This window comes from Pseudozyma flocculosa, assembly GCF_000417875.1.
Source record: "Pseudozyma flocculosa PF-1 unplaced genomic scaffold scaffold00013, whole genome shotgun sequence".
Taxonomy (NCBI): Eukaryota; Fungi; Basidiomycota; class Ustilaginomycetes; order Ustilaginales; family Ustilaginaceae; genus Pseudozyma; species Pseudozyma flocculosa.
The window spans coordinates 276,682-298,792 of record NW_006920881.1 but is presented as its reverse complement, the minus strand read 5'-3'; the positions used below and the strand labels follow the sequence as shown (position 1 = coordinate 298,792).

Sequence of the window (22,111 nt, the reverse complement as noted above, 5' to 3'; positions counted from 1 at the left end):
CTCTCTCCTGTGTCGTCTGCTNTCNCAAGCCTGCCTTGGCTTGGCCTGGCCTTCGGAGCGGCGGCAGGCAAGGCTCGCGGTGAAAACCACGTTCGCGCGCAGGGCCACCTACCGAATCAACCCTCAGCCGGCCAGCCAGCCAGCCCGCCCGCCAGCCTGCTGCTGGCCGCCCGTCGACCCATCCGCACTTTTGTGGCCTGCTCGCACCCTGCCTGCCTGCCTGCCTGCCTGCCTGCCAGCCAGCCAGGCCAGCCAGCCTCGCCCAGCCCTCGCCCCGCCGCCTCGCCATCCACGACGAGCAGAGAGCCGGCCGCGCCGTCCTCTCCACACTCATCCCCCCTCTCGCAACCCTCGCAACGCTGCTCGTCGTCTTCCGAAAAAGAAGACCCCTCCCAAGCAGGCGGCACACAACCAACCAACCGACAAACCAGCCAGCCAGCCGACACGGCATCCATTCATCCTCGCTGCTGCTGGCCCTAGCCTCTCGGCCCTCGTCGTCGCCTCTCCGCCCTTCGCGACGCCGCTCCGGCTTCCGCATCCACGTTCGGCTCTCCTCGACTCTGGCGTCGTCTGGCCCGCGTCGATATTCCCTTGCTCCCGTCGACACCGGCACCCACGCACACACCGCCAGCAGCATCCCCCGGCGCCACCGCCTCGACGCGCCTCACCCACCCACCCTCACAACACACCCTGCCCCTTTCCTCGACTTTGCCTTCGCAGGGTCTCGCCACCGCGCACCACCGGGCCATCGCAGCGATCGATTCACTTCGCCGACGTCCGTCGCGCGGCGCGTCGCACCCTTCGACCACTCGCCTCGGCCACATTCGACTCGGTGCTGGTCACTCCGCCACGATCCATCACTCTCGCTGCGATCGCCGCCCCGCGCCGCTCCCGGTCCAGTCTGCCGCCACCGCAGCTGTTGCCGCCAACGAGCGCGTCTCCGCCGTCGTTTCTTTGGCAGCTCGCCTCGTCCATATTGCAGGTCGCCTCGCCGACTGCCTGTCACTGCACAGCCCATCGACGCGAGGATCTCGCACTTCGAGCGACACACTTGCCCCCGTATCCTTCTCGAGCCGGCCAGGTTTCGCCGACGCGTGCATAGGCATAGTCCTCCGCGAGCCATCCCTCAGCAGCCCATAGCATCCTTGCATCGCCTCTTGCCATGTCATCCGCCATCGCAAACGGCGCTTCGGCCGGCAACGGGGCGGCCAATCAAAGCGGTCAGCCCCAGCAGGGCATGCCCGGCTTCAGCCTCCAGGCCCAGCAGATGTTGGCTGGCATGACAAAGGAGAGGCTCCATGGCATGATTGGGCGGATGCAGCAGCTCAAGGCGAGTGGCGTCAATGAGTCCAACAGCCAGGAATACGCCGCCCTCGTCAACACGCTCAAGATGTTCCAGCAGTTCCAGGCCATGCGGCAGCAGCAGACTGCAGCCATGCAGGGTGAGTCGTCCCACCCTTTTCCTCGAGAGTGGTTGTTCGGCGGTGTCGCTGACCACCACATGTTGCGCTTCGACGCTCCTTTTGACCGCCTTCCGTCTTCTAGCGCGAGCATCGGGCGTGACGCAGCCAGGCGCACCGGCGATATCGTCGTCGGCATCTTCGTCCCTACCGCCGCCGAGCTCGGCAACGGCCGCCACCGTCCCTGCCGCGACGTCCACGGCACCTGCCGCTTCAGCCGGTGCACCGTCCACGTCGGACGGCGCCGCTGCTCCACCGGCCGAGCAACCCAACGGCGCGAGCGCCAAGGCATCGGAGGGGGACGGAGACATCTCGCGATCCGTCAGCCCTGCCTCCTTCACCTCGGACCAGCTCAGCGCTCTGCGGACGCAGATTATCGCCTTCAAGTTGATCTCACGGAACCAGCCGCTGCCGCCCAACCTGCAGGAGGCCATCCTCGCCGTCGACAAAGGTGTTGACCCGGCTGCAAAGGTGGCCGCCGCTGCCGCCGCCTCACACGAAGCCGCGGAAGTCATCAAGTCGGCCGACGGGTCAAAGGAGGTCAAGCCGGAGACGGATACGACGGCGGCGGATGGAACAAGTGCGACTGAGAGAGCAGCAGAATCGGTCGAGGAGATTGTCCGTCCGCCGAGTCCGCAGAATGACCCTTCGAGCGCGGTCTACCCATACAACGCCTACCTGCACCCTTTCACCTACATTTCGCGGCCCCTGCGCGAGGATCAGGACTTTCTTGCGACGCGGCAGCAGAGGCTTCTCATCCCGAGCCTCATGCCGAGTGGTCTGGAGCCCAAGCTGCTCCTCGAGGAGCGCGACCGGTTCACGCAGGCGCGCATCCAGCAGAGGATCCGGGAGCTCGAGTCGCTGCCGGCGGACCTGTCGCAGCGCCCCACTATGGCTTCGCTGAAGGGCAAGCAGAACGAGGCAACCCTGCAGGGCAAGCTGCTCGGCACGGGTCTCGATGGCGACAATGCCAAGATCAAGGCGCTGATCGAGCTCAAGTCGCTGCACCTGCTCGAGAAGCAAAAGGCGATGCGGGAGCAGGTCGTCCGGGGCCTCAACCTGGCCACCACGCTGGGCCTCGACCGGGTTGCCTTCCGCCGCGTCAAGAAGCAGACGCTGAGAGATGCCCGCATGACGGAGCAGCTCGAGCGGAAGCAGAGGGTCGACCGCGAGAGGCGGGCGCGGCAGAAACACACCGACTACCTCTCGACGATCTGCAACCACGGCCGCGACCTTGTGTCTGCGCACGCCAAGGTTAGCGACCAGGCAAAGCGACTCGGGCGGCAGATGCTCAAGTTCCACGCCGACACCGAGCGCGAGGAGCAGAAGAGGATCGAGCGGATCGCAAAGGAGCGTCTCAACGCGCTCAAGGCCGACGACGAGGAGGCCTACCTCAAGCTCATCGACACGGCCAAAGACACGCGTATTACCCATCTCCTGCGCCAGACGGACGGCTACCTCGACAGCCTCGCCCAGGCCGTCCAGGCGCAACAGAACGACGATGTCCACGCCGAGGCGATCGCGGCCGAGCGTGCCGGCCTACCTCCGCCCATCAGCGACCCGAGCGCCAGCGCCAACCAGGAGGTGGGCGTCGCCGTCGATGAGACCATGTTCGGCGCCAGCCGGCAGGACGACCCCAGCGAGGACAACGGCAAGGTCGACTACTACTCGGTCGCGCACCGGATCACCGAGCGCATCACCGAGCAGCCGACGATCCTGGTGGGCGGCAAGCTCAAGGAGTACCAGATCAAGGGCCTCCAGTGGATGGTGTCGCTCTACAACAACCGCCTCAACGGCATCCTGGCCGACGAGATGGGTCTCGGCAAGACGATCCAGACCATCTCGCTCATCACCTTCCTCATCGAGCACAAGAAGCAGAACGGCCCGTACCTCGTCATTGTGCCGCTGTCGACACTCACCAACTGGATCAACGAGTTTGGCAAGTGGGCCCCCGCCGTGTCGACGCTCATCTACAAGGGCACGCCCAACGTCCGCAAGCAGCTGCAGGGCCGGCTGCGCGCGGGCAACTTCCAGGTGCTCCTGACGACGTACGAGTACATCATCAAGGACAAGAACCTGCTCGGCAAGATCAAATGGGTGCACATGATCATCGACGAGGGCCACCGCATGAAGAACACCCAGTCCAAGCTGACGCTGACCCTCACCCAGAACTACGTCAGCCGGTACCGCCTGCTGCTGACGGGCACGCCGCTGCAAAACAACCTGCCGGAGCTGTGGGCGCTGCTCAACTTTGTGCTGCCGAGGATCTTCAACTCGGTCAAGAGCTTCGACGAGTGGTTCAACACGCCCTTTGCCAACACCGGAGGCGCCGAGGGCGGCATGCAGCTCAACGAGGAGGAGGCGCTACTTATCATCAAGCGTCTCCACAAGGTGCTGCGTCCCTTCCTGCTGCGTCGCCTCAAGAAGGACGTCGAGTCGGAGCTGCCGGACAAGGTGGAAAAGGTCATCAAGTGCAAGATGAGCTCGCTCCAGCACAAGCTCTATCAGCAGATGAAGAAGCACAAGATGATCCTCTCGGGCGAAGACGCCGGCGTGGCGGGCAAGAAGGCCAAGCCGCAGGGCATCCGCGGCCTCCAGAACGCCATCATGCAGCTGCGCAAGATCTGCAACCACCCATACGTCTTCGAACAGGTCGAGCTGGCCATCAACCCGACAAAGGAGAACGGGCCGGACCTCTACCGTGTCGCGGGCAAGTTTGAGCTGCTCGACCGCCTCCTGCCCAAGCTCTTCGCCACCAAGCACCGCGTCCTCATCTTCTTCCAGATGACGGCCATCATGGACATCATGGAGGACTTCCTGCGGTACCGCGGCTTCAAGTACCTCCGCCTCGACGGATCCACCAAGCCCGATGACCGCTCCGAGCTGCTGCGCCTCTTCAACGCGCCCAACTCCGAGTACTTTGTCTTTATCCTCTCGACGCGCGCCGGTGGTCTTGGCCTCAACCTCCAGACCGCCGACACCGTCATCATCTACGACTCGGACTGGAACCCGCACCAGGACCTGCAGGCGCAGGACCGTGCCCACCGTATCGGACAGAAGATGGAGGTCCGCATCCTGCGGCTCGTCACCGAGAAGTCGGTCGAGGAGACGATCCTGGCGAGGGCGCAGTACAAGCTCGAGATCGACGGCAAAGTCATCCAGGCCGGCAAGTTCGACAACCAGGCCACCGCCGACGAGCGAGAGGTGCTGCTGCGAGCGATGCTCGAGGCCGACAACGACGACGAGGACGAAGAGGCGGGCGAGCTCAACGACGACGAGCTCAACCAGATCCTCGCCCGAGGCGAGGGCGAGATCCAGCGCTTCCAGGAGATTGACGCCGAGCGCGAAAAGGCCGACGTCGAGATGTGGAAGTCGCTCGGGTACAAGGGCAAGTACCCCGAGCGGCTGATCCAGGAGAAGGAGCTCCCGGAAATGTACCAGCAAGACTTTGACGCCGACAACATCCTCGCCGAGGTCGTCGAGGAGGAGCCCGCCAGCCGCAAGCGCACCGTCGTGCACTACGACGACGGCCTCACCGAGGACCAGTTCCTGCGTGCGCTCGAGGACGACGACGTCGACCTGTCGGAGATGGTCGAGAGGAAGCGCGAGCGGGCCGAGAAGCGCCGCACCAAGCAGCTGATGCAGCAGGGCGACTCGATCGAGGGCACGCCCGAGGTCGAGGGAGGGCGCAGGAAAAAGGGCCGTGCCCGCGGCGGGCTGGGCGCCAGCGAGACGCCGGAACCCTCGCCTGGTCCGGGAGGCCGGAAGCGCAAGCGCTTCGGCGCCTCGATCGACGGCAGCCCGGACAACGATCACGACTCGGGATCCGCCTCGGGTCGCTTCGCCGCGCAGCCCAAGCGCCGGCGCACCGGCGGCGATGACGACGTCCGCGACCGGATCAAGACGGCGCTGCTGCAGTGCTACCGCGCCGTCGAGAGCTGCCTGGAGCCCGAGACCGGGCGCAAGAGGTGCCTCCTCTTCCTCGACATCCCCAAAAAGACCGACTACCCGGACTACCATGTGTACGTTTCTATCCTTGCGCCGCGTTGCGAGTGTCCCGGCTTGTCCACGTCGACTGACCCAAATCCCCTCGGTCGTTCCCGCCTGCTCTTTGCCCCCGCCCAACAGCATCATCGAGAAGCCCATCGCCATGCGGCAGATCAAGCGCCGGATCGACAACCGCACCTTCCGCAGGGTCGACACGTGCCGCGACGAGTTCCACCTGATGGTCCGCAACGCGAAGACCTACAACCAGGAGGGCTCGTGGGTCTACAACGACGCCGTCGAGCTGCAGAAGGCGTTTGACAAGACGTACGACATGCTCTGCCGCTTCAGCGGACTGCCCGGGTCGGAGAACGAGGGCGAGGCGCCCACCGGCCTGGGTGCGCTCCAGTTTGGTCGAGACTCGGCCGGGACGAGCGGGCAGGGCAGCCAGGCGGGAGGAGGCGACGACGACGATGAGAGGGAGGAGGGCGAAGAGGGCGACGACTACGGAGACGACGGAGACGGCCACGACGACGACGAGAAGAGGCCGGTGCCGAGCCGAGGCATCAAGATCAAGCTGGGCAAGCGCGGCAGCGGTGCCGGCAAGGCTGCCGCCGGCGGCAAGAAGCGGAGGGGCGTCGCGGGCGACAGCGACGACGAGTAGGCCGCGCCGCGCGTCCGTTCGCCTTGTCGAAGAGGAGAGAAGAGAAGAGAGAGGAAGAGAGCGCGGGTTGCCCTTGTCACCATTGACGGTTTTCCTCCCCCACTGAGCCCTACGCTACTCTAGTGGCGCCAGGCGAGGCGATCCCCACTACTAGCCTGTTTGAAATCTGTACGATAGTCCGAGTCTGGACCGAGTTGTCCGCCCGAAGCTACACATGCTCTTGAATGACCCCGGTACTGCGGCCTGTAGAAGGGCAGGGCCAGGCGTGGCACCAGGATGTCGAGAGGGCGAGGTCGAGGTGGGGCTGTGCGAGGTTCTCGTCGCCTTTTTTTTTGCGCTGTGGCGTGCGCTGCAAGACGGCCAGCTTGGCTACGTCTCGGCAGGCCTCTTTGAAGTCGGGCCGATGGAGCTTGAGGGAGGGGGAGGCGGTGGAAAATAGAAGAAGCGACGATGACGACACGCGTTGCAGAGGTGCCCTGCCCCGCCCTGGTCTGGCCTCGTTTGGGAAGACGGGAAAAAAAGGAAAAGCGGACTAGTTAGGGCACGCACGGACGGACGGACGCAGGGACCCGACCGTCCCTTGGCAAGACCTTGGAGGCTTGCTTGCTGGGTGGGTACCACGCCGATACAAAGATCCACGCACGACCATCTACCCCGTCCTGCTCGCAGACACACGCTCCTGACACACACACACACCCGAGCCCGTGCACAACCCGCTTCAGGGCTCCGGTACCACCCCACATCGGCTGTACGTTCCTCTCCTCATTCTCGCCCAGAACACCTTTCTTTTCTTCTACTTGCTTTGCTTGCAAAAGGGGTTGATACGCGGTGCTCTGCGACATTCTTGCGGTGCGGTTTGCGGAAAGGCGGGCGGGGAGACTGCAACGACGTGCGACAAAAAGGCCCAGGGGGGGGATACAAGGACAGGTCGACAACAGTCAACCAGGAGGACGACGACGACGACCATGACGATTAGGATCGGTTCGGATGACGTCGCTCTGTGCCAGAAGGAGAGGGGGGGGGGGATGAAAAGGGGGCGAGGGGCTGTCGAAGGCGCACAAGACATCTTATACAACAATCGAAGGCAAGAAAGGGCGAGAGGAGTGGAGCAGAGCTTGGCTGGACCGACGGGGATGTTGGGGCGCCCGCCGTGGTACAGACCCTCCTGATGAGCACGAGGGGGAGAATTTAACGAGCGTTTCAGCCAGTCATGTTGGGCAGCGTGGGTTGCGGAAAGGCGCTGCCGTGAGCGTGGTTGCTGCCCGTGGTATTGTTGTTGACGGCGTTGAAGCCATAGGATTGAGCGGCGGGCTGAACGCCATAGCCCTACGGGGGGCAAAGGAAGGCAATGACAGTCGGTCGGGTAGGTGGCCAGGTAAGAAGAGGGCCCATGGGGTCAGCGAGACGTTCGAACATGCAAGGACGCTTGCATCGGCCGCGCCCAGGGACCCACCATGTTGCCGTAGCCTCCGTTCTGCCCATTGACGCTGCCGCCGATGGCAGCGTTGGCGGCGATTACGGCCGTGTTGCTGGCCGACTCGTTGCGCTCCTTGCCCCACGACACCTTGACGGGCCTGCCGTGCACCGAGCATCCGTTGGCGCCGAGCGAGTAGACGGCGTTGGCGGCGTGCTCGTGGCTGTCGAGCTTGACAAAGGCGTACCCGCGATCCGCCTGGATCCGCACCTCGATGACGAAGCCGAACGGAGCCATTAGGGTCATCAGGTCGTTCTGCGTCGTGAACGGGGCCAGGTTGCCGAGGTAGACAGTCGTCACGTTGGGCGGCGTCGCCGCGAGGACCTGCTCGTAGGACAGCGGCTGGCCGAGCTGCTGCTGTTGCTGCAGCGCAATGGCGCCGCCGTTGATGTGCAGCGTACCGTGACCATTGCCGTTGGTGGTGGTGGTGACGTTGCCCAGGACGGCGGGGCTGAAGGCCTGGATGGGCATCGCCACGCCCGGCGCCATGCGGATCATGGGCCCCGCCATGCCCGGCATGCCGAGCATGGCTTGGCGGCCGTTGGGCATCGCCATGCCGATCCCGCCGGCCATGGGCATCGCCATGCCCATCCCCATACCCGCTGTGCCGAATATGACGGGATGGGTGGTGGTGTTGGTGGCCGCAGAAGAGACTCGGATGCCGCCCTGCGACTTGGCGTGCGCCCAGTTGAGGCGGATGGCGCGGCCTGCGAGCCACTCGCCGTTCATGGTGGCGATGCTCTGCTCTGCGTCGGCCTTGGTGGTGAAGCTGACGAAGCCGTAGCCCCTCGACTTGCCGGTGACCATGTCGAACATGACCCGCACGTCGGCCAGGCTGGGGAAGCCCGAAAAGGCCTGGCGCAGCACGGCGTCGGTGACGTCCTGGCTCAGGTCTCCGACAAAGACGTGGTAGTTGCCGGTGCCCTCCTCCCTCTCCGAGTGCTCGGCGCTCTGCAGGCTAGGGTGGTGCGACTGCTTGGCCCACTTGACAGTGATCTCGCTGTCAAAGATGTTGCGCCCGTCGAGCGTCTGCACCGCCGCCTCCGCCGAGCGCATGTCGACGTACTCGACAAAGCCGTAGCTCAACCCGCCCTGGGTGAAGCTGCGGTCCGGGATGATCTTGACGGACTGAACGGGGCCGGCCACACTGAAGATCTCGTGCAGCATGGTGTCGGTGACCCGCGGGCTGAGGTTGCCGACGTAGAGGTAAGGGCGAGGCGTTCCCGGCTGGGCAGCGGCGGCGTGGTGGAGGCTGCCAGACGCCATCTCGGGGGTGATGGACGTCGAAGACGCTGCGGGTACCGACATGGCCGAAGTAGGGGACCGAGGGAAGCTAGGAGGAAGAGGACGGCACCGAGACGCTCTGAGCGAGACGTACGCGGAGGAAAGAAGACGCAGCACAGGTGTCGATCAAAAGCGGAGTCCTTGCGAGCAAGGCCGTTGATAAGACGCTCGGGGCGATGCCAGAAAGCCCGAGGAGGTCGAAAGGAGGTTGCGCCGAAAGGACAAAGAGCTGCAGACGAGCCCCGACGATGGCGACGATGGAAAAGGCGAGCAGACGAGGATGAAGACGCCCAGCGGAGAGACAATGGCGACGTCGACGGCGACGACGATAAAGACGGTCGAAAGAGGCCACAGAATTGGCGAAGAGGACGAATACGAGGAGAGATAGAGAGCAGATGCAGTCCCCAAGAGTAGAGGCGAAAGAGATGCGTTGTGTCGGGAGGTCAGATAGCTGCTTGTGCCAGACGATGAAAGATATAGGAGCCGGAAGCGGGATGGCGAAGAGCAAAGGCAGCGAAAGAAGCCGTAGGAGGTGACGACGGAGACGGCGAGGCGGGGGTCGAGGTGGTGAGGGTGTCTAGCTGGCACTCGGTGACGACTTTATAACGGATGGTAGCAAAGGGTGACCTGCAACCGTCGACTCGCTGGCATCGGGGCTATGGTGGCGTTGCCAGCAGCGCACCTAGCGGAGGCTCGTCGAATGGCGTTGAGACTCGAGCGGTCACGGACCGACTCACCTTAGGGCAATGAGGTGGGCGACCGGTCCTCGACAGGGTGGGCAAGGGGTCCGAGGTGATTATGAGGCGGCGGAAGGGCTCGAGCGTCGCACGGCGTACCACGGACGGCAGGCGATCACAGGGGGCTGAAGGACCGTGCTAAAGGAACAAAGGCTCGGAAGTGGGTCGGTTGGATGGTGAGCCCCCCTCTGTAGGACAGTGATGTGGCGATGTATGGTGGCGATGGGTGGGGTCGAGGGGGCGGCAAGTGTGCAGCCCACTCGACACTGTCCTAGCCGATGAGGTAGGAGGTTGTCGGTCGCGAAGGGGTCGGGCGTCGGTGTTCGTGCTACAGCAAGGCGAGGCCGCCGGCGGGGCGAGGGGCGGTCAAGGAGAACGAGAAGCTGAGGTCGAAGATCGTCGGAGCAAACACCTTCGAACGGCGGGGGCTCTGCGTGGCAGAACTGGCGGCTGTAAACGTCGTATGAGTCGGAGATGAGGGCGAGGACATGAGAGAGAGAGAGAAGGCGGTACGCGCACGGCGGACGGTCGGGCGGTGGTGGTGTTGTTGGCAGCTATGGCGGCCCGAAGAGGTCTGGAAGAACGGGCCACTCTTGCTCGGCGCTCGCTCTGAGGAGCTCTACAGCGGCGGAGAGCTGCTACGCTACTATCGGGCTACAGCAAGTCTAGCTACGCCGTCGTCCAAGAGGAGGCGAGGTCAAGTGAGGACGGGAGGACGAGCGGAGCGTGCGCGGGGACAGGAAGAGAGAGGCGACGAAGGAGATGGTAACCAGAGGAAGAAAAAATCAGGCCGAGTGGGCCAGGACGCGGAGGAGGGGTCGGGAAGCAGCAAGGTACGCAACAATGAGCATGCATGGTCGACAGAGGGCAGGCAAGACGGGCGACGGTACCCTGCCGACCCACTCCCCCAAACGAGATCTTTCCTGCCTGGCGTGTACCGCCAAACGACGCCCCATGGTGTCATCCGGTGCCGCCCTCAGCCCCTCCCCCGCCTGACCCTCGTCGAGCCTCGCTGGTGGGCGGCCTACCGAGGTCCGGCAAGGCGCGAGCAGTCAGGGTGGTTGGGGCCGGTGCGATAGCGCGCGCTCTCCTCCGGTCACCATACCGAGTCGCTGCATCCCGTTACGGGGCAGCGTTGCCCTTTGTCCAAGCCGAGGGGGAAGCCTATCTGGGTATGTGCTCAGGCAGGGAGGGCTTTCGTCGCCAGGCAGGGCGGCCGCGACCGCCCCTCGACGAAAGCGGGTAGCCGTGAAAAGGGGTACCGCTGGCCGTGGCGCCCAAGGACGAGACAATGCCCAGGAGGAGCATGCAGGCGGGCGAGCATGTACCAGAGCACGTCGTCCCGTCGAAAGCGGTGGGCGGTTGACCGACACGGCTCACCACAGCCCGAGCAGGGCGTGCCGGATACAGCGCGACTGCCCACTCCTACTCCTTGGCATTGAGCAAGGCAGACGGGCGTGGCCCACTCACCAGGCGCTAGTGTGGATGGAGGATAGTCGGGCGATGTCGTGCATCTGGCGTTTGGAAGAGAGGTGGGAAGAGAAGACGGAGCAAAAGACGAAGCGGGCGGGGGGGGGGGGGGGGGCGGAGGTGGAGTGGGTCGGAGGAGGAGTGGTGGCGGGCTGGCTAGCAGGCAGGCCATGAGAGGGGGGGAGGAGACAAGCGGGCGGGGCGCGGTATCCAAGCGACGATCCAGAGCGTCGTCATTGTCATCATCGAGGACCGGGTCGCCCTAGGCTGGCTTGCCGCGGAAGAGTGGTCCAGGTGCGTGCCTCTTGGCTCTGCTTGCTGGCTCCCAGGCGGCCCGGCCAAGTCGTGCGCCCAACGACGACGACAGGCTACACTTGTAGCGTCCGGTCAGCGGGCGCAAGCGGGCGGCCCAAGCTCGAGCCAGCTTGGCTGTAGGAAGAACGTAATGCAAGGACGAGTTAGAGAAAGAAAAATCGGAGCCAGGGAGGAAATGGCCCGGGCGCAACCGCTCGTACGTTGGGCCTCGTCTGTCAACACAGGTGTTCCACCAGCCTGCCCGGCGAGCTCTAATTTTTATTTTACACTCGCCCGTGGCCTTCCGCCCCTGCCTGTAGAGGCAGGCAGGCAGGCTGGGAAATGGCGGCAGCGGCTCGACGGTCATGCGAGCGTGGCCTTTGCGCGAGCCGAGCCAGGCTCTAAATCTCCTTAGACTGGGCGGCGGCGGGCCAACGAGGGGGGGAGGGGGATTAAGGCTTTTTTCTCTTCTTCCAATTGCCGGGGCACGCCCCAAAGGTGAGCAGGCTGGCAGCAGCAGCAGCAGCAGTAGCATCAGCAGCATCAGCAGAGCCAGCAGCAGCATCTCAGAGGCTGGGATCTCCGTCGCGCAGGCCGCCGTATGTACGACGTCGATGTGCCGCAGGACAAGTGACGCCATGAGGCCCTGCCCCGAGGTCCGTCATTCGGGCCGCCTTGCCCGGGCCTTGCTTCTTGCCAGGCCATCCCGGTCGTAGCGGTCTCCGGTAGTACCACACTGCGACCATCCCCCTTCGACGCTCGCCCAACGGTACACGACAGCGTCGGCCTTTGACGGCGAGTCCTTCGTCGCATCCAAGGCGGAGCGGGCTCGGCTCGCCCCCAAGACGACGAGCAAGCTCGAGCCCAGCGCAGCGTGTCCGCCGCGGTACTTCTGTCTGGCCTGGCTGTGACGGAGCGGTCCAAGCGTGAGCGGGTCAGCGCATCCGGCGCTTCCCCAAGCTCCAACCGCTCGAGAGCTCCCGCTTGGGCCCATCTCTGAGCACCTGCTGTAATCACGACTACTACAGGTACTGTGCCGGCTGCAGGGGCCGTCATGAGTTGAGTAGTATGTAGGTAGTACGTCGTGCGTACTGTAGCGTTGTCGTTGCCGGAGCGAAAGGGGGTACCGGTTCTTGCCGTCGCACAAGGAGCTGAAAAGCGAAGTCTACGCCCCCTTTGTCCGCCAGCATGGTCGGGTCTGCACCTGGCTCCTGTCCCTGTCCATCTAGTGGACGCCACCCCGTCGAGTCGCAGGCAGGGGCAGGTTGCTCATGGCTCCACCCGATCGACCCTAGGGACCATGCTGCGTGCGAGGATGGGCCCTAGGGTTGTGCTTGGTCTCTCGGGCGACCATCCCCGAGTTCGGCTGATGGAGCGCCGAGGGATGTCCACCTAGCGGTCGCGTCACCTCGTCACTTCTCGTCGACCGGTTGAGTCACAACTCACAGGGCCGACGCCGACGAAGCTAAGGACAACGGGACATGCCGTACGAAGAGCGGCTGGTGTCTCACGCGGTCACTCCTGAGCTGGAGAGCTTCACGAGCTTGCTGCCTGGGCCAGGCCCTCTTTTTGAGCGCGGATTACGGGGTCGGCATGGCACCGCCGTGTGTGCGGCCGTACCGTACCTCGTGTGCGTGCGAGCCAGCCAGCCAGCAAGCCGGTCAGCCAGACGTGCCTGACCTGTCTAGGCCTAGGCGGCTGCCCTCGCGTTCAGGCATGCACCATATCGGCGAACACCTCGCCTATCTCTCTTGTCAGCGGCCTCTTGGAAATTTTTAAGGTAAGTGGGTGCCTCGAGGCAGGTCCGCCTCTTCCGCAAGACCTGGTGGTAGGCCGGAGGCCCATCCGGTGACCTCTGGCAACGCGACTACGGTATTATGGACGTGGCCGCCGCCTGGCCTCTCGCCGGTGGTCTGGATGGGCAAGCAACGTCCTTGCCGGAGAAGCAAAAAGTTAATTCGTGTCGGCCAGGGCAACCAGCGGAAGCGCACAGCGGCATGTTCCGAAGACGGCCAGATACCATAACCCTGCCGTTGGCAAGCAGCCGGTACGTGGTCGCGGCCAAGGAACCCACAACGCTGCAGGTACGCTCGATGCAGAGCATGGACAATACGATGCGCTGCAGGTTGGGAAGGGGGGGGGGGGGGGGGGCCGGTTGGTCAGGCGGCGGGCTTCCTCAGACTGCCTAGCCTGATGTGAAGACCGGGCCGCCGCCGTCGTTGAACGAAGTAGGAGCGCGTGCGCGCGGGAAAAGCAGCGCTCGCTTCCTCCCATGACTTCATCCCTTCCTCTATCTGTATGTCGCCCTTGCCTCCTCTTGTCGGGCAGACGCTGCAGCAGCATGTAAGCCAGAGCGAGTGGGCATGCCAACGGTGCCTGGCGAGACCCTTGAGACGCAGTTCGAGAGGCGAGGCAGGTCGGTAACGGATGGGGCGAAAAGCGAGGGGGACAGAGGTGCGTCGAGCGTCTATGGGCGGATATGATGTCGAGGAGCAGGGCAGGCCAGGTGAAGAAGATGGGCCACGCACACTTCGGGAGTGGTCCCGGTCTGGATGCACACCCACAATGCGGCGCCGCCCATGCACGCTCGGGCCATGCCGTCGACCTCGACCTGGTTGCCCCGCGTTCCGACGGTTGGGGGCGGATCCTGCCCGCTTCTCCACACGACTACGTACATCGGTGTCGAGCGATCCAATCCCCCACCATGGCGAATCCCTCGCCGCCGCCGCTGACGGCTTTGCCCCTCGAGATCATCCACCATGTCGTCCAGAGCTTCGTCGACGACCTTGGCCGCGCCAACAATGTCACCTCGCTCCTGACGACGTCCAAGCAGCTCCATGCCATCGTGCTGCCCAAGCTCTACTCTTCGATCCATCTCCGCTCCCTCTCCCAGGTGGACTCCTTCCTCTTTCCTAGTTCGGCCGCTCGACGGATATGCGCCGACCTGACGACGGGCACGTTCCGAGTCGACATCGCCGGCGTGCCCGGGGGCGGTGACGGCGGCGGCCTCGCCGACGAGCAGCGGCTGGCCACCGATCGGCTCCTCCGCGTGTCGAGGGCGCTGCTCCTCTGCCCCAACGTCGCCCACGTCTCGTTCGAGTTCTTCTCGCTGCGCCACTCCGAGTTCACCACGCCGACCGAGTTCCGCCTGGCTGAACGGCACACGTTCGAGGCGGCCGTCCGCCAGCTCGCCAGGCTCAAGAGCTTCTACTGGGGTCCGCCCAAGGCCGAGGCGACCAACATCCAGGGCCTCAGCATCGCCGTCGTCGATTCCGTCGTGGGGCCCCTCGTGGCCGGTCTGATGTCGGACAAGGCCCACTTTGAGCGCCTCGAGCTGCGCAATGCCATGCTTCCGACCCTCGGCGGCGGCCTCAATGTCCTGCGCGCCGCACTGAGCTTTCTCCAATCCATCAAGACCGACGCCCCGGCCACGTCGGGTCCGGGCGAGGTGCAGACGGAGGCGCAGGCACAACGTATCAAGCTGACCATGAGCAGCGTGACCAACGTCGACCCTTGCCTCGTCGCAGGCTTGGTCATAGGGATAGCCCAACCGGCGCTCGGCAAGCTCCGGCCACAGGAGAGCAACGCCATCGAGGTCCACGTCACCGACGCCTTTGTCGAGTCCGTCTGGGGACCGAGGCTCGATACGGACCAGGTCAAGAAGGCCATCTACGAGCTGTTCGAGTGGGACGAGGCCGTGGGTCCCGGCAATCCCTTGGATCCCGATTCCCTCGAGAGAAAAGCTTGGATACAAAGAGCCCTGTCGAGGCTTCGCATAGAGCAGCGATCCGTGACCTGATTAAAGCCGCTAGATCTGCAGAGCAGGCATGCGCAAGATCATCGAGACGGAGTACGACGACCAGCTCACGCAGATAGTCGACTTCGATCAGCAGCGCACCGGCGAATCGTTGCCATCAAGCAGGACAACAGCGCTAGGCATCGGACCTCTGGCCAGCCGCGCGCTGTTTCCTTGGCGGATCGTACACGTTGCTTCAAGGGCTCGCTGGTCCGTCGGCAATACCACTCCAGCGAGAGCACCCACCAAGGTGAAGGCGTACGAGGCGTCACTCCATCAGGAAGCCAATCAGTCACGAACCTGATCTGATCACAAACTCGGTCGGTGACCGATAGAACAGATCGACGCAACGCTTCCAAGGCAAGAAAGCGCACGCCACAGCCCAGTCGAGCGGAGCAGTCGGGAGTGCAGGATCTCGCCGGGCCCGCTCTCTCGCCAGCGTGTCGATACACCCACCTCCCTCGACTACGACGGTGCCAACGGACGACACTTCAGGTGCTGCGAAGCCGTCGAGTCCGCAAGGCCATCTCGGATGGAGGCGCACACGACCACGGACCGGAGACGGCAAGTCGGTCGAATGGCCCAGTCTGGACGGCTGCACGAAAATGGTGCTACGGCGTCGTTCCGACCGTTCACCGCCTTCACCCGTCGATGGGTAGAATGATGCTGGTATCTCGCCGCTATGATTAAAGGGGCACAATTAGAGGGCCTAATGACAGGATACAATGCTTCGAAGTGGGCATGCTGGCCTGCCCTGTCGCTGTCGCTGCGAGGATGCCGCCTAGCCGTCGACGCTATCCCTACCTCGCCCAGGGTGCGTTCCCTCGGCACCCTCGTCTTCGCCGGTAAGCAGGCTCCCTGGCTCCTCGGTGATCCTCCGCCCGATCGGCGTCGATCCAAGGAAAGCCGGCTGCTCCTCGCGCTCGCCGTCGATCGAGGTCTTCTTGCCGCGCAGGTTTGTTGGCGGTGTTCCGTTGCCCGTCACAGTCGTCTCCCTGGTATGGGTGTCCGCCTCATTGCCAGCGTCCCGATCCGATGCGCCGGCCGCCCCGTTGGCGTCGTCGTGGTCCGGGACCGGGTCTACGACGCCATGTTCGGCCTTCCACTGCTCAAAGTCGGCCTTGCCGCCAAAAGGGTACCAGATCGGCAGCTCCGGGTAGCATCGGCGCACCGAGCTCTCGGCTCCCATGGCCATGAGTGCGATGATGGGGTTGGTGAGGAGCGAGAGGATGGCGCCAAAGAGGAGCTTGATGATCATCGGGATCCAGGTGCCGGCCAGCTCGCGCCCGCCATAGATGGGTGCGACGATGGCGATGGCCAAGGGCCAGTACCACCAGAAGGTGAGGACGCACAAGCCGAAGCCTTGCGCCGCGGTCCACACCAGCCGCTCGAGCCTCTGCCGCCAAGAGATGCCGGTGGCCAGCAGGTCGTTGCGCTCGCTGCCCGTCAGGACGGCTCGGACAAACCACCACCAGTAGCCGTTGGCCTTCGACTTGCCCTCCGATCGGCCCATGGAGCAGGGCACTCCGTCCCGCTTGACGTCCTCTGCCATCCTCACGCCGAGCCAGCTTCCGGCAGGATCGGGCGTCGACGGCAGGTGAAGCAGCGGCGGCCAGGGACGCCGAAGAGGGCCAATGGGCCCTGCGTAGAGGTCGTGGTGAGTCAAGGATGACGTGATGATGAAGGACACGATCTGCTGGATGATGACCGTGACGCCCATGTCGCCGGCCACCGTCTGCCGCGAAAAGGTCCATAGGTCGACGGTGTCGCGGCCCTTGTACAGGGCGACGGCGACGCCAAAGTTGATGGCGCCAGAGATGACGGCGGCGACGAGGCTCTGTCCAAAGGTGAGGTACCACCACTGGCCGTGGCCGAGGGTCAGAGGACCCGGTATGGCCCAGTCCTTGAGCGCGGCCGGCTGGTCGAGGACGACGCCGGACCTCTCGTAGGGCGCAGCAAAGGGAACGGCCCGTCGCGCCTGCCTCCACCACTCTTTGTTGGCAAGGTGCGGGTCGCGCTGGTTGAGATGGAGCTCGGAGTCGCGCTTGCCGATCGACCTGCGAGGCTCTTGGAGGGGATCGATGGGGCCGGCATCGCTCTTACGGACCATGGAGAGGGAACGACGCACCGCTGCGCCTGCGGCATCGATGCTCCGCCTCCCGCGCTGCACTGACTGCGACCTGCGCGGACGGTGTTGAGAAGGCTCGCGGGAAAGGCCGCCGCCGTCCTCGGAGGGCCTTGCGGCAGAGATTGCAGAGGTGTTCTCCCTGCGCGAGGGCCGTTCCGGGCGTTCGGCGTAGGAGAGCGAGACTCGAGGGCTCTTGGCGGGTTTTGTCGGCGCTGGCGCTGATGCCGAGAGCGGATGCGCCTGGTTGGGCAGTGCGGTTGTCAGAGGAGGAGCAAGATTGGGAGAGGCGGCGGCGGCGTCGGTCGGTGGCTGGGTCTGCGACTGCGGCTTAGAGCTCCGCGCCGATGGGACGACGGGTTCGCGGATGTTGAGCTCATCGCTGAGCGGTTCGACGATGGGAGCGTCTTCGGCAGTGGTGGTGTCGTCTTCCTGGGCAGTCATCCTTGACAGCCGGAGGAAAAGGGGAGCCTAGGGCAGAGACGAGCGGCGTACGCGATGAGGAATGGGGTGATGGAGCAGAGGGAAGCCGGACCCGGCTTGACGACAGCCAGCGAAACCCGTAGGCTGCTTGCTGCCAGCTCTCCAACTCGGTGCTTCTGTGCCATCCGAGCCGGGCCTCTTGTGATGGGCTGAAGTGTCAGCCTAGCGGACCCGCGCTCGGCACAAGCAAGCCGGCCAACCAGCCTGCCTGCTCGTTGGCTATTGCGACAAATCTCGCCCTTTCTCTACGCCAGCCCGACAGTGACCAGGGGGCATCTGCTTGTGTATCGGAGGATTCCATCTCGGCTGGTCGGTTGTGAGTCGTCGTGCGCGGGAGCGTGCAGCAGGCGCACGCAGCGAGGATTTGCAACGTGCAGAACCCTGCTTGCCGCTAGGCTTGCCAGCCTGGCTGGCCTGAAAGCACCGTACCTCGACCGTACCGTCCGGCGGCCGGCTTGGGGGCCGGCAAGCTGCAGCCAAATCACGCCTGGCCGTCGGCACCGACATAAAAGCGGGTTGTGGAGGTTGGTTGGGGCCCAGCCAGCCCGCCAGCCCGCCAGCCAAGCCAACTACGCGTACTAGCTGACCTCTGACTCCAGGCTGTGTCATCGGCCCCCACGGCGAGGCCATCCAGGCCCGACTTCCGAGTACCGGCAACCTGCGGAGCTCAGCCAAGGTGAGCGAGCTTCCGACCAGCCACCTGGCCCTGTCTTCGAACCTTTCCTTCGCCACCCACCGACCCCCTTCGTTTTCCCAGTCTTTCCCCCTCCTTCCTACTCACCTCCCTACACATCTCATCGACCTTCAAAAGGACCCTGCCCACAGGCAAATCAGGGGCTTCGTCAGGCGTCGTCGTCGAATCCGAGGCAGACAGCATCGCCCCACCCAACATCGCATTCACCATCCTAGACCTCTCCCCGGCCCCATCACTCCTGCCCCCGTCACTCCCGCTCATGACCGACGCCGTCCCCGCATCCACCCACGCAGACTTGCACACTCCTTCCACCAGCACTGTTCACGGCACTTCCGCTCTTGATGCAACCAACTTAGGCACACCTTCCGCGGGTGACGCCCAAACTTCTTCGAGGAGAGCAAGTGCTCGAGGTGGCGCCGGTCGTGGCGCTCGCGGTCGAGGTCGCGGCCGAGGCGGCTCCATCAGTGCCTCTCGAAGCAACGGCAACGATGCGCAGCTCGGTCCATCGGACGGATCCACTCCGCAAGTCGAAGGCGGTGGCCAAGATGCCGGACCTTCGCGTGCCACTCCCTCGTCTCGCAACGGCGCAGGCGCCGGTCGCGGTGGCAAGCGATCGCAGGGTCGAAGGGGCGGAAAGGCTGGTCAGTCGGGCGGCACTCATACGACGGTCGATGGCGTCGACCCCCAAAACTCCGACCAATCCCATCTGCAGGCGCCTCGGCGCAAGCAGAACGGCGCTCCAAAGCCCTCGGCATCGAGCCGGCGCAAGCAGTTTGGCGGCCAGCTGACTGGAGTCGCAGATGTCGATGGAGAGGAGGCAAGCGATGCCCCTGCTGGCGCTGGCCCCTCTGGCGGTAAGGACAAGGCTGCTGCCAATGGCAGCAAATCCGTCCGCAGGGTCAAGGCCAAAGCCATCCCCACAGCGACGCCCGCCGGCGAACACGTCGAGTATGCCGACCTCCGATCTCGTTTGTTGGCAGAGTTGGCGTCCGGCCAGTACGACTGCGTCGTCTGCTACTCGACCGCCACCACCAAGCAGGCCGTCTGGTCGTGCTCGCAGTGCTACACGGTGCTCCACCTCGGATGCGTCCGCAAATGGGCCGAGGCCAGCGTCAAGAAGGCCGAGGAGCAGAACGCGATGCAAGAGGACCGCGCCATGAGGGACAAGCGCGGCACCTGGAGATGCCCCGGATGCCAGTACGCCCGCGAGGACGTGCCCAAGGTGTACTGGTGCTGGTGCGGCAGGATCCAGGACCCCACGGGCGGTCGCGGCGCCAACCCGCACGGCTGCGGTCAGCGCTGCAACCGCGGAAAGTGCGACCACGGCTGCCCCGACCAGTGCCATCCCGGGCCTTGCCCCCCGTGCGCCGTCACGGTGTCGCAGCGCTGTTTCTGCGGTTCCCGCGACATCCCCATGCGCTGCTCGCAGACGTCGTCTCGCGGCCCGTCTCTGTCGGCCGTCGCCGAAAAGGGCATCACCTGCGGCGACACTTGCGGCAGGAAGCTCGACTGCGGCGTGCACACCTGCGAAAAGACCTGCCACCCCGGGTCGTGTGACCCTTGCAGCGTGCAGCTCGACGCCAGCTGCTACTGCGGCAAGGACACCAAGCAGATGCGCTGCGGAGACGGTGATAAGCGGACCAGCCAGCTTGAGGGCAGGGGCACTTGGGTTGGCCTGTACCGATGCGACTCCCCCTGCGGCCGCCTCTTCGCTTGCGGTGTCCACGCATGCGAAAGGCCCTGTCACCCGCAGGAAACCCAGGGCGCCACTTGCCCCTCGTCTCCCGATATCGTCAAGACCTGCCCCTGCGGAGCAATCCCGGCCGCGGACCGCCAAACCTGCCAAGATCCGATCCCCGTTTGCAACAACATTTGTTCGAGACCCTTCCCGTGCGGCCACGCCTGCCCAGCCACCTGCCACCTGGGATCCTGCCCGCCCTGCAGCGAGCCCGTGGCGGTCCCCTGCCGCTGCGGCGAGACCAAACAGACCCGACCCTGCTTCGAAAGGCAGCGCGAGGAGTCCGAGGGCAAGCAGGAGCTCCTCTGCGACACCGTCTGCAAGGCGATGCGACACTGTGGCAAGCACCGCTGCGGCGGCAGGTGCTGCCCCCTTTTCTTTCAGTCCAAGGGCGGCAGGCGCCCCCCGCAGGCGGTGCTGCAGGCTGGTGACCCCGCTGGCTTCCACGACTGCTCGATCCCGTGCGTCAAGCCGCTGGCGTGCGGCAAGCACGACTGCCCCATGACCTGTCACCGAGGATCCTGTCCGCCGTGCCTGCAGGCCACCTTCGAAGACGTCGCCTGCCACTGCGGTCGCACCATCCTGGAGCCGCCCGTGCCCTGCGGGGCCAAGGTCATCTGCAACTTCCCCTGCGCTCGGCCGCCACCGCCGTGCGGCCACCCCGCGATGCCGCACAACTGCCACGACGACGATGAGGCCTGCCCGCCCTGCGTCTACCTCACGGACAAGGTCTGCCATTGCCAGAAGAACATTGTCAAGCACGTCCCTTGCAGCCGAACCAGGATCTCTTGCGGCCAAGCATGCGAAGCCCTCTTGAACTGCGGATACCACCGGTGCCAGGGCATCTGCCACGTCGCGCCGGACGAGTGCGCGCCCTGCTCGCAGGTGTGCGGCAAGCCTCGCAAGCTCTGCCAGCACCCGTGCAAGGAGAAGTGCCACGCCCCCTCGTCGTGCCCCGAGACGGATCCGTGCGAGGCCATCGTCACGCTTCAGTGCGCCTGCGGCAACCTCCAGTCGCGGGCCAAGTGCGGCGTCTCGATCCACAACCCTACCAAGGAGAAGACGCTCAAGTGCAACGACTCGTGCATCATCGCTGAGCGCAACGCCAAGCTGGCCGAGGCGCTCGGCCTGAATCCCGCCGAAAAGGCAGCACCCGCCGCGTATGAGCACGAGACACTGCAGTTCTACTCTGTGCCCGCCAACCGCAAGTTCTGCGAAGAGGTCGAAGCGACGCTCAACGATTTTATCCGCTCGCCCCGCGCCGGCATGATCCTGCCGCCGGCCAACAAGCTGCAGCGCAAGTTTACCCACGAGCTCGCCGCCGTCTACAAGCTTGCCACCGAGAGCCTCGACTCGGAGCCCCGTCGAAGCGTCAGCGTCCGGAGGAAGCAGGATAGCCGCATCCCGAAGCCGCTCATCTCCGAGGCCTTTGCTGCCGCCAAGGCCACGTTGATGGCCACGCAGATGTCGGGCAGCAAGGGATCTGGCGGTCTGGCTCAGCTACGACGCCCGGGCACCGAGGCTCCCAAGCCCCTCAATGCCGTCTTCCTGCCGGGCGTCTTTGGCCACGATCAGGACTCGCTGCGCAGCCTGCTGCAGCCCGTGCTCAAGAACATTGCCTTCAGCGTCACCTGGAAGGGCGATGAGGACGTCCTGGTCACCTCGACCGACTCGCCGACGCGGCTCATCATGATGAAGACGGAGCTCAAGGCGCTGGTCCGACGCGAGAGGTTCGCGCGCGACGTTGTCCTCTGCGCCGCCGACTCGACGGGCCGCATCCTACGCAAGGAGGACGAGCCGGCGCTGGGCGTCGGTGCTGGGGCCTCGAGGCCCTCGTCCGGCAGCAACACGCCGTCCGCCTGGGGCTCTGCCATGTCGCGAACGGCCACCGCCGGCTCCGGCACTGCG

General features: G+C 64.9%; 5 protein-coding genes across 5 annotated transcripts in view; 3 read left to right on the top strand and 2 right to left on the bottom strand.

Moving 5' to 3' along the window:
* Window positions 1-1,162: 1,162 nt before the first annotated feature.
* Window positions 1,163-6,108, top strand: PFL1_04105 (uncharacterized protein; the record flags this gene model as incomplete). The annotated part of the gene is made up of 3 exons (XM_007881629.1): window positions 1,163-1,442; window positions 1,546-5,482; window positions 5,589-6,108. 3 exons carry the CDS (start codon window positions 1,163-1,165, stop codon window positions 6,106-6,108), a joined length of 4,737 nt encoding a protein of 1,578 aa, XP_007879820.1.
* Window positions 6,109-7,308: 1,200 nt separating this feature from the next.
* On the bottom strand, window positions 7,309-8,890 carry PFL1_04104 (uncharacterized protein; the record flags this gene model as incomplete). Its single annotated transcript, XM_007881628.1, has 2 exons — window positions 7,309-7,434; window positions 7,562-8,890. 2 exons carry the CDS (start codon window positions 8,888-8,890, stop codon window positions 7,309-7,311), a joined length of 1,455 nt encoding a protein of 484 aa, XP_007879819.1.
* Window positions 8,891-14,071: 5,181 nt separating this feature from the next.
* PFL1_04103 (uncharacterized protein) lies at window positions 14,072-15,166 on the top strand (the record flags this gene model as incomplete). Its single annotated transcript, XM_007881627.1, has 1 exon — window positions 14,072-15,166. The coding sequence occupies one exon, from the start codon at window positions 14,072-14,074 to the stop codon at window positions 15,164-15,166; it is 1,095 nt and encodes a 364-aa protein (XP_007879818.1).
* A 778-nt stretch (window positions 15,167-15,944) lies between these two features.
* On the bottom strand, window positions 15,945-17,732 carry PFL1_04102 (uncharacterized protein; the record flags this gene model as incomplete). The annotated part of the gene is made up of 1 exon (XM_007881626.1): window positions 15,945-17,732. The coding sequence occupies one exon, from the start codon at window positions 17,730-17,732 to the stop codon at window positions 15,945-15,947; it is 1,788 nt and encodes a 595-aa protein (XP_007879817.1).
* Window positions 17,733-18,953: 1,221 nt separating this feature from the next.
* The window catches only part of PFL1_04101 (uncharacterized protein), a gene marked incomplete at both ends in the record, with an annotated part of 3,707 nt that continues 549 nt past the window's right edge, over window positions 18,954-22,111 (top strand). Inside the window, 3 exons of the mRNA XM_007881625.1 lie at window positions 18,954-19,106; window positions 19,196-20,093; window positions 20,376-22,016. Coding sequence (XP_007879816.1) covers window positions 18,954-19,106; window positions 19,196-20,093; window positions 20,376-22,016 — 2,692 coding nt within the window. The remainder of the gene's footprint in view (window positions 19,107-19,195; window positions 20,094-20,375; window positions 22,017-22,111) is intronic.